The 13644-nt window shown below is 33.2% G+C and overlaps 1 protein-coding gene across 1 annotated transcript; it reads left to right on the top strand.

The window, feature by feature from the left end:
* The first annotated feature begins 276 nt into the window (after positions 1 to 276).
* LOC132739170 (trimethylamine monooxygenase-like) lies at positions 277 to 6337 on the top strand. The gene is made up of 5 exons (XM_060726821.1): positions 277 to 301; positions 2270 to 2446; positions 2820 to 2984; positions 3507 to 4190; positions 5742 to 6337. Exons 4-5 carry the CDS (start codon positions 3880 to 3882, stop codon positions 6085 to 6087), a joined length of 657 nt encoding a protein of 218 aa, XP_060582804.1. The 5' UTR covers positions 277 to 301; positions 2270 to 2446; positions 2820 to 2984; positions 3507 to 3879; the 3' UTR covers positions 6088 to 6337.
* The last annotated feature ends 7307 nt before the right edge of the window (positions 6338 to 13644 follow it).

Genomic DNA, 13644 nt, shown 5'->3' with positions numbered 1-13644 from the left:
AAATTGACATGGTGGTAGACAAGTGGGTGATCATTTGTCCTTCAATCAAATAATGAACAAAATGGAAGCCACAGGTGCATAATCATATCTTATTTAGAAATCAGCTCAGTGCATATTACTGTACATAATTTTGTGACAAATTCGTAATGAATTATACGTATGTGTAAAATTTGTAGTTCAGCAATGCAGTATTTATCGCATACATATATAGTCACGCGCCACAAATCATAAAAAAATAATTTGCTAAACGTTCATACCAGTTTACATACATTTTGTTGCAGGTGATATTTGTTATCCTCAGGTATGTCTTTTATTCTATTTATGAAATTACGATGTATATCGATTTCTTTTTAGTGTCCTTTATCTACTTCTGCTTATTTACCGGTATCTTAACAGTCTACCTTTAATGTATGTACAATATTCAATTCCCCGAGAATCCCAATGCAATTAATTTGTGCAAATATAACAACCTTGAGACATTTTTCACCAGATGTTTTCTTTTTAAGTTGCACGCTGTTATGAATAAATACTTTTCATAAATGCATCCAAAATATTTTATTCAAGGTTAAAATGGTGAAGTTAAATATCGTATCTTTCCTGTCAAAGTAGACGATTTAAACTTTGATTTCTATTTGTTCTGCACAGTATATCATTAAATAATCCTCATGTCATATGTGTTGTCCATAATTCTGGACACAAAGTGATCCCTCGGAAGCATTAATCACAACAAAATAACATAAGAATTGCAGAGTCGGTTTGATTGAGTCTGTACATGAGGGATAATGAATAAGTGCAACATCTCTCACGCCCCCTAGCACCGGCTTGAGCGGTACTCAATTCTCAACACTTTATAGTGTTGGCATCAATGATCCCGAAGGACCAGAAAATATAACAACACTGAAGTGAAGTACGGGGCAACTTTTTACGGCTGCTACACGGCACTTTACACCTGCTGTTGTGAAGTACAAAATTCTGGAAACAAAAAGAAATGGTTATTGCAAACAAGATTTTAAAAAATGCATGAACTCAGCCATCTTTCAAAGTTGTACCATAACTTATAGACTATTCAAAGTTACAAAGACAGAGCGATAATGTATTATTGATTACAGCTTATCTAATTTCAATAAAATTGTATGCAAAGTCTTTCTGAAAGAATATCATGAGAACTTTACGTTTTAATTTACAATTAGAATGTTCTCAAGAGAAGCTGTGATAGTTGTGGTCGACCAAGAAGCTATCAGACTGTTGAACTCAACATTTGTATACTTGATTTGACGTTGAACGAGTCACCTCGATGTCGCTCAAATAAATTGTTTGTCAAGTTTTTGCCGTCTGTTTTTCTTGCTTCATTGCATATACTTAATTTGTAGATATCCCAAATACCTTAAGTTTTTGTAGCAGGATGATTTAAATATGCACGATAGAGGACTGTTTTCAATTTTAATGTATTTGCTAATCTGCAAATCTATCACAATTTACATTAAGTAAAATATCGACTGTTGGTACAAGTAAAGCGGGATCGAAATCACGCGATCAGTTGATTTTCAGAGGCCATGTTATTGTAGATAGCTAATTGCATTTTTTTTTGTTCAAGTAAAATTGTGTTTTCATTTCATTAGGAATATGAATAATTTCAGGGTTGTGTGCTGATTCTCTACGATGTTATTAAGGGTCCAAAAGCATAAAATCATAAAGCTTTAATTTGTGACATAGATCAGTTAGGGCACTTAAACAGAACGATATTCTAAAGATAATTCAGAAATATTCTGAGAAATAAATTGTTAACGGTATTCTTGTACTATTCTAAGCCCTATTCGGGTGAAAAGCGTTGCCATGCTTTTCAGTCCATGCTTTTCAGTTTTTGGCATTTAATACAATAAGAATACTCATTCTAAAGCGAATGATCTGAAATTTTGCACAAAACTTATTTGTCTAGCACATCAACAAATGAAACATTAATCTTAAAAACTTATTTCAAGTCACGTCATGAAAAAAACCTCAGTGGAGTCGCTGAAGTTTACATTGACCTACCGGCATTTTGTTAGCTTGCTAATGAAAAAGTCAAAGTTCAGGCAATGCATAAAAGCAATGAGCTATGAAATGTTCTGACGTGCAGCGACAAAACTAATAATTCGTATTTCAGAAAACGCCAAATGTAAAGTGATGATGCACTTAAACTAAACATCAGTTACAGTAGTTCATTTGTGAACAATACAAATGGGTTAAGTACTTTAAAAATACTAAGTACTAAAATTTCTTTTCATTTAAGTGTCTCACTCAGTGAATATGGCAAACAAGAAAAAGGTATGTGTGATCGGAGCAGGACCAAGTGGAATGGCTGCTCTGTTTAACTTTGCAAAGCTGAAGAGTGGCAATGATGTTGACGTCGTATGCTGCGAAAAACAGAAAACTTGGGGCGGCCTGTGGAACTATTCATGGAGAACAGGTTATTTTGTGTTGGCAGGCAGGCGGGCTATTTATGTAAAGAGAATTCTTCCTATCTGTATGATCATGCATTTTGGTGGTTATTAAAGTATTTTCTTATTTCACAACAAAGCGTTGTCGCATAAATTGTGCAAAAAGCTAAAAGTATTTAATATGAAAAAAGTGTATAAAATATATATGTACAAACAATATTCATTATGTTATTCTGAGGGTCATGCCTGATTATTGCCTTTGCACATATGTACATGCCTGTAAATAACATATTTTTGGATAACTGTCGCACTTTTTACTATTACGCCTCTCAGACAGCCTTTGTAGCTCAACTGATTTTCTATCGATACTTTCTAAAATGATATTTCTGCCATGTATTTCAGGTACCGATGGTTACGGTGAACCATGTCATGCCGGTATGTACAAACACCTGTGGTCAAATAGTCCAAAAGAATGTGTAGAATTTCCTGATTATACATTTGAGAAACATTTTGGGAAGGCCATTCCCTCATATCCACCAAGACCTGTTATAAAGGATTATCTTGAGGGTATAAGCTTGTTTTTAGATTACTTTCATGCAAAAAGTTCATATATGAGCTTTCATGTACGTGTCAGCTCCTCGACTTTAATGATAAATGATTTGTGTATAAGTTCATAACTTTGACTTTTAAATACTAATGGATCAAAAAGTCAAAATTAGTGTTGTTAATATTTCGTGTCATGATATCAACTAATGTTTGTCGTAGTATCATGTTTAAATGTTGTAAAATATTACTGTGCTCTATGTAGTCAAGAAATATTCACTTTTATTGTTATTGTTGCATGGACATAGATACAACGGTGCAACGTTAGCATAATATAATAGGGGTTTCAATAATATAAATCTTGTTTTACCTTGTTATTCCCTCACAATAAGATGATAACGGCTGCCAAAATACTTTAAGATATAGTCTTAATGGGATTTCTTCTTATACTCTAAGCCAGTGCACTTCAAGAAATATCATACAAATTGTACTGTTACACTATCATATTTTATGCTTGCATCCGTAATTTGTAATATTTAATTTTAGGCCGCTGGACAAGCAATGTAGATTTAAGACCATACATCAAATTCAACACAATTGTGCGGCATGTTGAGTATACCGAATTAGACAAAAAGTTCATTGTAGAGATTACAAACCTCGAAACTGACCAATCATCAAAAGAACATTTGATTATGTCATTGTTGCCAATGGGATTTTCAATGTTCCTAATGTCCCGCATTTTCCTGGACTTGATACATTCGAAGGGAAAATACAGCATGTACATGATTTTCGGAACGCTACAGAATTTAAAGGTCAGCGTTTATTGATTGTTGGTGCCAGCTATTCGGCAGAAGATTTGGCGCTTCAATGTTTAAAATTCGGAGCAAAAAGTGTTGTATGCACATGGAGAACAAAACCGATGGGATTTAACTGGCCGAAAGGGATCGAAGAAAGACCATTGGTCCAGAAATTCGATGGCAATGTGGCACACTTTAAAGATGGTTCAAGCGCGGAAATAGATGCTGTCATTTTCTGTACAGGTTACAAGTACTCGTTTCCGTTTATGGAAGGCAAGCTTCGTCTGCAATCGTCACCGTCCATGTTTCCGGACAATCTTTATAAGGGGTCGGTCTATTTGCTAGGCGGGAACAACCAATTATTCTACATGGGAATACAGGACCAGCAATACTCATTTACAATGTTTGATGTCCAAGCTTTATGGATTTGCAAGTAAGAGGGCAGCTTTACATATAATAATATACAGAAACTCATTCCTGATAATTGATATCGTCTGCCGTTTTACAAAAAAAAATATTGTATTTTATTTAAGTTCAATACATAACTTATCGACTACTCAAACGTGTTAAAGTTTACAATTACTGCTTTGATAGGATAAAGTATTTCAAAAGAAGTGACAAAAACTTTTCATTGACTCAAGAAAATTTTTAATTGAAAATATTATTTGAATAAAGCAATTTGTTATTTTCTTTATATAACAGCTTTTTGTCATTGAAGTTAAATGAAGGGGAAGAAAAATATTTGTGTATCTAACAATAAATAATTAAATCAGTTCTCTGTGGATATCATCATTTACCTCACAAGATTTAGTTAAGTAATAGCTGCTGGCTGAAAACGCGTGTCAAACTCGAATAATATTCGAAAATGTATGTTATATCTTGTGTTATAAATGGCCTTGCAGATCCTGAAATATAATTTCTTATGGTTTTCTATCATAAATATGATGCACAAATTAAGAGTTATCAATATTATAGGTTTCAAAAAGCATTATTTGTAAAGAAATTAACGAATCTAACATTTCATATAAATAAAGGGAGGTAATAAAAAATTATTTTCTATAAAGTTTAAGTCAAATTTTACAATAAGAAATGAATGCATATATTTTAATGATTACATATAATATGCACAAATATTTGAAGTACATATTTTACATATTCTTTGATGTTTGAAAGTTGTTTTATTTGCATAATTATGTACATATACATGTATATAATTTCACTTAGTGTGGTTTACCACTTCTTCTCTCTTCCCCTCGGTACGTGTACGTCGTTGAGAAGACACAGGTCATCGGCAGATGATTGAAGGACCAATTCACGTTTAAGGCGGCAAGTTCGCATGTTTTCTACAGCTCGGGGTTACGTATAAGGCGGCACGATTTAGCTTGCATGAAGTTAGCTTCCGGTGTCCTGACTAAAGCTGAGGTCACTCCGGCCCTACAAAGTAGGTGCTTGGGTCGACGATGATGGTGTGCTAAGATGCGTGAGCCCTTAGCGCGGTTAGACAGCTTGAACGGCAGGCCTTTTGCTGGCACAAACAGCCCTTTTCAGGGCTACCTTTCATATTGTCACAGGTTACTGTACATTTAGGTTCTCATTGACCGCCGTACAGTCACCTACTTTTTGCTCAAATTCATATCTTTGGCTAATACTCCGTGGAAATTGCATGGAGTCAAATTATCACCACTTTGTGCTTCAAAATTATCTCTTTAAGGGCATGACTGGTGACATGTCCGGGGTCCGTATTCAAAAGCGGAAGCTGCATTTTGTGCCCTTACGGGCGGATGGACCCTCATTAAGCATATACTATAGATAAATAGGTTTACCACTTTGATCACAACATACCGGATCTTTAAAGAACTCGATCTACGTCAACACATTATATGAACGCCGACTTTTTATATTTAGACAATTTCTTGTGAAAAGTTACTGTTAACAAATAAAAGACTTGATACGTTTTACAATTAACATTTGTTTTTCTTTACAGATATATTCTCCGTAAAATTTCCGATGAGCCCAAGTCACTCAGTGAAATGAAATCAAACGCACAGAAGTGGTGCCAGAAGCGTTCCGAGTTGAAAAATTGTCACGATGAGATAGATTTCCAGACAGAGTTTATTGCTGATTTGAGCAAAGACGTAGGTTATTACCCGGATGCTACAAAGGCAAGAGAAATGTTCTATACTTGGGAGCATGATAAGAAGAAAAATATCGTCACATATAGAGATCAATGTTTCACTTCTATCTTCACGGGCACCAAATCACCCAGGCCTACCGCCCCTTGGTCGCAGGCAAAGGATGATAGCATCAAAGCTTTTGTAAATAAAAAATGATGGGAACGCTCTAATGAACGATGCTTGATTATCCTTTAATCAGTGTATATTTCTGTTATGTAATTATCTTAAATAGAATTATCTAGTTCTCAAATATTATAAATATCAGGCAAATGTAAAGAATGTTGTTTTTTTTTACTATCAAGTCCTGATTGAGACTTATTTACAAGAGATAATATGATTATTTGTTTATTTAGTATCGTATATTCCGATATTTTCAATAGTTTGTATTGCCATGCGCAACTATATTGAACGTACGGAAGCCCATTGAGGCCGTTTTGAGTTAGAAGTTAGAACTTAGATGTTAGATCTTAGAACCTTAGGTCTTAGCCCTTAGAACTTAGATGTTCCGTATAGGCGTGAAAACGCCATATTAACTGCAATATAGATAAGAAGATGTGAGATAAACTTTTTGATATATTTCTTTATTTTTCTATTTTTTTATTTAAAGAATTGCAGAGAATATATAGCTAGAACGTTAAAAACGATGGTGATTATATCTTATATTAATAAGGACCAGGTAAAAAACAACCAATTTCAATAGAGACAAAGGTCGAACCAAGCTATCTTTCAACGAAGCTCGGGACAAAATTGACTCCGTAAGTAGCTATTTTTAGCCAGTTGCCGAACCTGGCTAACAAAAAAAATCTTCGATGAGGGACACAAGCTTTAAAACTTGATATATCTGTTGTCTGTAACCCAAATTATCAATAATTTGAAAAAGTATTTAAAAATGTGTAACTAACAGTTTATAAATAATTAAAAACTGTTGATTTTATTCTTATGTTTTATTAAAATAATTTGATTTATTTTTTTCTATTGCAGAATCTTCCTTTATCCCCTTTTCCTGATTATTAAAATGGACTCTAAATTAGCGTGGAGGTTTTGGGACTTTGGCTTGTTTTGTTTTTACACCACGTAACAAGTTGTTGTAATAAAAGATTTAGCTGTCATTCTCAGAAGGGCTAGAAACTGATTTTACTTTGTGTGGCATGTAAATTGTTACGACAAGTTAAAAGCCATCTTGAATTGTGCATCCTCGGAGCGATCTGTACATTCCAACCCATACCATAATGATCAAATAGCGACAAACTCGCCGGCAGTGAATAGCGTCATAAATACGCATATGATTTGAAAATAAAATTCAACGCCTAGCATTGCTTCACCCATATTCCAGCTTTAACGGCACATAACGAGTAGCAAGTTAACAGTTTTATGCAAATGGAAAAGAGTGTAGCAAATCAGCGTTTAGAATCCTGGGCAAGGATTACTTCGTAAACAAAGGTTGCACTTGGCGGATATCATTTTTCAAGGATCTTTGAATTTTCAAAGTTTCGATATAACAATCGTGTAAATATGGAAGTCTTATTATGGACTTGATCCAAGCGAACTCTACAATGACAAGCGAAATCCAAAAGAATATTGAAATACTTACGATGTATTTTAGTACCTGGAATCTATGGTGGGCATAACTGGATCATCGTGTGATCAAGAAGAACATAAAGATATGCAAAACTTTTACTAAGGCCTATTAAGAACCGAGAAACTTGTTCGAGTGTTGTCGCCGAATAACGAAAGTTTTTGATAGCCATTAAACGTACCTGAATTTTTACAGATGATTGTGCGAACATTTTTTTACAATAGACTTTACAATGAACATGCAATTGGGTTTCGTTGTTGGCATTCATAATTATTAATTATAGATATATATTATTTTTGATTAATTATTTTGATTATTATTGTTAAATGATTTATTGTAATTTTAACATCAAATTTATGTGATTTCAGTCTGTCCTAATAATATACATGTACTTTGTGCTAAAATGATGCAGGAATGTTGTTGAAAAAACCTATTGAACTGTTTCAGATAAACTGTTAATGAGGATGGTTACGTCTGGTGAAGTCAAAGCTTCAATAAATGGTCCTATCAAATTGTGTGTTTATTCTACATTTAAAATTAGCAAGTATGTACACTTTGCATCAGCGGTCAATGCTTTTCTGATGTATCCATTTTCCTAACAAGGTCAAGATCAAATGACCACTTGAAATTAAAGTTAACGCATTGCTTAATTTTAACGAAGTGCATTCTGGTTTTATATTGAATGAAATCATCAGCGGTTTTTGATACTGATTGGGTTAACCATGATATTAAGTATATTAAATACAAGGATTTGTCTTTAATATATAGTATTGAAAAAATGCCAGTTTGATATAATTTCCTAAAGGTGTTCTGGCACAAATGAAATCGATGGTGTGACCTGGTTTGACTACAAATTGGAGCCATCATTAATTCAAAAGGAATTCGCATTACTGAATAGGCACAATATAATTTACAGAAAGATATGGTCCGTATATTGGCAGGGTAAACTGAATGATGGATTATCAGATTGTTGCTAAAACTAGTTTATAATAACTAGATGTAAAGCGTGCAAATGATTATGAAAGAAACTGAATAGTCGATTTTATAAAAAAACGTCATGCCATTATTGTGGCTATAGTTGCATGTTCCCTTTAAATTTCAGTGACAACAAGGCAAATTACAGATTGCAAAAAGTAATTTTTGTTTAATATGCAGTACATTTTTATTGATTTTTTTTTTTTTTTTTTTTTTTTTTTTTTTGTTTTTTTTTTTGGGGGGGGGTTGGATTTCTTTGTGTCGGCCTTTTTATCAAATAAGCATCAGCATCAGAAGAACCATATCACTGATGTCACGCGATTCATCTTGCACTTGCACTTGTTAGCAACAACGTATGTTTAAATGTGCGGGGCCAATCGGTCAGACAAAATCAAAGTACAAAGGGCCGTATCAGTGAAGGACCTCCAAATGGCCTTAACGTGGTCCAAATATCTTAGAACTTAGATATTAGAACTTAGGCATTAGAAACTTAGTTCTTAGAACTTAGACATTAGAACTTAGACATTAGAACATAGACATTAGAACTTAATGATTAGAACTTAGTGATTAGAACTTAGTGATTAAAACTTAGTTATTAGAAACTTATACATTAGAACTTAGTTATTATAACTTAAAAAAATCGGTTTTGAAAAAAGCTAAAAGAGGAAAAGATAACTCCGTTCTCAAACATTAAACTTTATTCAAGTTACAGTAAACTGCAAAACATGATACAAGACACTTATCTCATTAATTACAAAAAAAGAATATCCACAATCTTATCACCAACAAGAATATCACAAGAACTTTGTCAATGGCATACACCGGTGCAGTGCGTGCACACTCAAGAAATAGTTAATACTTCAGCTCTTTTAACAATAATATTTATGGTAAAGATCAATGATATCTGTAGGTCTACAACAACTATTCATAGGAAAAAGATGTTCCTTTGATCTCAGGGATACCATGAGACAAAATGTCAAGAAATGCTAAAGTTAAGGTAAAATCCAATAAAATCTAGTTCCAACAAATTTATCTTTATATGGGAGAGACTCCAAACCAAGCTGTAAGTGTACGATGGTTGTTCTTGTAAGCATGGTTCAGATGAAATAAAACAAAATACTTATTTTCTAAAAGTTTTGTTAAAGATTTTGAAAAAATATAGCGTTTCTTAATCCTTCAGTTATATACAAAACTACATGCACATGAACTTGAAAATTAAACCAGAACGATGAACTAAGAATCTTGATAAACATTTCTGTAAAATGCCTTTGTTTAAATGTTTCAATTAAGTATGACGCTCCGGGAGTTGTTACTGTTTGATACTTCGAGACATAAAATGGGTCGACTGTTACCCGTCGATCGCCCCTGGATGCAGAATCCATTATGGCTTTAACTTTTCGTAACAATTTAGATGACACATATCTTCGCCGAGATGATTTGTGGCTTTGTGTTCATTAGTTCCTTCGGGATCGATTTGTGGCATTAGCCTCATTACAGAATCCATAGACATTGCAAATGGTAGTCAGGCTCTAATTTGTGCAACATCGATCGAAACCTAATCACTTGACACTCCTCAGGATTCCTTCAATAATTGGGTCCCTTACTTCGTCCTTATAGGTGTACGTGTTTTGCGTCAGACAAGATTGTTAGCCTTGTAAAATAAACTATGAATAAGTAATTTGTAATCAGTTCTCAAATTGTTAAGTGTGCCCCTGAGAATGACAGCTAAATCCATGATCACAACACTAGATACTGGTGTTATAACAGCCAATGCCAAACATCCATGCCCATGTAGACACCATTTTCGTTGTCCTGAAAGGAATAAAGAAGATTCTGGAATAGGAAAAATAATCAAAATTATTTTTGTACACATTACGAAACCAACAAAAACTGACAGTTACAAAATTTTAAATTCTGTTCAAAAGGTGGGGAATTACACTCTAAGACAGACAATATATATCAGTTTTGACGCTTGTGTCCCTCGTCGTAGGTGTTATTTGTTGCAATGTTCTGGTATTATAGCTACAATGGGCTAAGAAGCCTCCTTTGCCTCCTTTTGAAATTTGTTGTTTTTACCACCCTTTTTAAATTATACATATAAAATCACCTAATCTTTTAACGTAATAGCTATATCGCTGCAATTCTTAAAAACAAAAAATATAATTAAAGTAATATAATTACAAGTTTACCTCACATACATCTTCATGTCTATCTTGCAGTCAAAATGGCGTTTTCCCGCCTTTACGGAACCTCTAAGTTCTAAGAGCTAAGACCTAAGTTCTAAGATCTAAGTTCTAAGATCTAACATCTAAGTTCTAACTTCTATCTCAAAACGGCCTCAATGGGCTTCCGTATGAACGTGTATATATCATTGCCATTATTAAATTAATCAGAGTTAGAGTTTAAGTTAATTTCATTCCCGAATCCCTAAAGAATGCCCAAAGCGGCAAAATTGAAAATGTTGCAGGCTCGGTTTGATTGAACCTGTTCATGAACGTAACTGGAAAGTGCAAGCTACTGTCCACGCCCCTTCACCGGCTTAAGCAGAATTCAACAGTTTAATAAAAAAAAATGTGATATGCACTCTTTTAAAAAAAACTTCCGAAACTTTAATCTGACCAGACTAGTTTTATTTCAATGAATGGACCGAATAACAGATTAATGAAACGGTTTAAATGATTGTAATGTTATCCCGTAATCAAGCTAAAGCAACTGAGACTGAAAATTTTAAATAGACCTTTTTTGATTCTCAAAGAAATTTCAAGACTTCAGTAGGCGGTGTATTCAGTGTCAAGTAAGAATGCACTGGCAATGATCCATACTGGTAACCTTTCTGAAATTATTATCACTGCTAGCCTTCAAAATATTAATTATCATGTGTACTGTATTACATGTAGTTGTCGTGAGGAATTTATAAGGTGTCAAAAGTATGGTGGTTGATTTACGCTATGTCGTGTTTTTGCTTTTTCACATTTTCGAGGCCACAAAGCGAAAATACAACATATTTTCGATTTTTCGCGTTCAAAATATGAAAATGCGAAAACACAAAGAGACGACAAAGTATCACTTTGTCGTCTCTTCGCATTTTCGCCTTTTCGCATAATTACATTTTCGTATTGTTACATTTTCGGTTTTTCTCATTGTTACATTTTCACATTGTTGCATTTTCGCTTTTTCGTATTGTTACATTTTCGCATTGTTATATTTTCGCATTTTCGCGTTCCGGTTATACGTGCGCATGGAGACATCAATTCATTATTTAATTTTATCACACACCCGTGCCGTTATCGCGACTCCCTAAATATGGTATTGCACGACCGTGCATATATTTTGACGTAAAGACGCCCTAAATGTTAACGTTGAACGTTATACAATAGGCGCGTCAATGAAAATGAATCTTATTTCACTTTAAACGGTCTTTATTTTGGGTATGTGATAAATAGAATATTAAATTCGTGCAAGTTCATTACTGAATTTATTGCTCTCGTTGAAAAAAATATATTATGCTCGCCAAAGGCTCGCATAATATAATTTTATTCAACTCGTGCAATAAATTAAGTACTAAACATACACTCATTCAATATCCTCAATGTCCTATATAAGATATGTAATATTCACGTAGATGTATAATTTAAAAGTATCACCTCGCTCATTACACATGTAAAATAATTAAATAATATAACGGTAAGGCTTTCAGATTGTTTTGAATCAATTAATGCAACAATTATTATAATAAATACAGTAATTTGTTCCTACCATCGTTAGATTATCAATTTATTTTGCTGACGGGTGTGACATGAGATTTACGATAAAGGCAACACACATTACGTGTCTTAGTTGTCGTGACGAATTAATAAGGTGTCAAAAGTGAAGATACAATATTAACTTTCGGCCCATTGCTATATCCTGAAGAATGTTTACTTGAACAACTCGCACTGGTCAGACAGAGGAAAACAAGAATGATTTAAAAAAAAATAGTTTGCCATTCGAGGGTCTTAACATGTACGATAATATTAGACCACATTCTATAAGCCAAATTACTATCTTCTGTTCAATGTGTTTTCAAGTAATGCTCTTTTACATCTGTCATACAATAAGAAAATGACAAAAAGGAGCTATACGAGTATATAAATTTCACTGTCTTTAAGAGAAAGATATCAAATAACTTTCTTTTAAAGTGAACCAATAGCTGGATGAAACATTTTAGCATGTCTTCATCAATAGGTTTTATGTTCATTTTGTACGTAGATTACTTATCTAAAGAGGATTGTTATATTAAATGTAAACCTCCAAATTGACATTAACTGCTTCTAAAGCTGCTTGCAACTGTTGCGCTTATTTGTTTTTCTTTAGAATAATGAAAAAAAATGTTATAGATTATACTGTAACACGAATGATTTATTTGATACTCTGGTACATATGTTGTTCTATTCTTATTTCATTCCTCTATATATTTATCATTGTCTAAGTCATATATTTATTTTTGCATAAATATATCTTGTTATATAATCTTTGTGACATTTTTTATAGAACTTACCCAACTTTGCATGAATATGATTTTGAGTGTAGTGAACACAACAAAACGGTATGACTAGGTCTTCCTGCATTTTTAGATGTATGTATTTGAATTCTGTAAATGTCACATGAAGTTGACTCTACATAAATGACAATATATATCAAATCTTACTACGGTGGAATTGTAAGGTCTGATTCTTATATTTGTGTCAAGCAAATGTGAAGTAAAAGTGTATCTTGCATATGGATGTTATAAACAGGTATACACACATGCATATTAAATTATCCCTCCTCATAAATGTTGAAACGTTTTGGTTATTACATTTTCTACTAAAATATTTACCATGGTTACAACACTTTTTATGCAGTTGAATAAAAAGTGGAATATATTTTTACAATATTTCGTTTGGAAGATTTGGCAAAGCAAACACAATCTATTGTTTATCCCTTTCTTTGCTTAATGGCTTTTTGTAGTTGAAACATTTCCCTGCCATATTTTGCAGGGATCATTGTTAAAATATAACATAATAAATAAAATTATTTAATTTTACCCATGAAATATGGTGCTATATCAGTCAAATATATTTCATATTTTTTAAAAATAAATATGAAATATAAATATGAAAATGGGCGGAGTCAAAACTCAT

Source organism: Ruditapes philippinarum, unplaced genomic scaffold (assembly GCF_026571515.1).
Source record: "Ruditapes philippinarum isolate M1 unplaced genomic scaffold, ASM2657151v2 ctg3636_1_1_1_1, whole genome shotgun sequence".
Classification (NCBI taxonomy): domain Eukaryota; kingdom Metazoa; phylum Mollusca; class Bivalvia; order Venerida; family Veneridae; genus Ruditapes; species Ruditapes philippinarum.
This window is presented reverse-complemented; position numbering and strand designations above follow the sequence as displayed.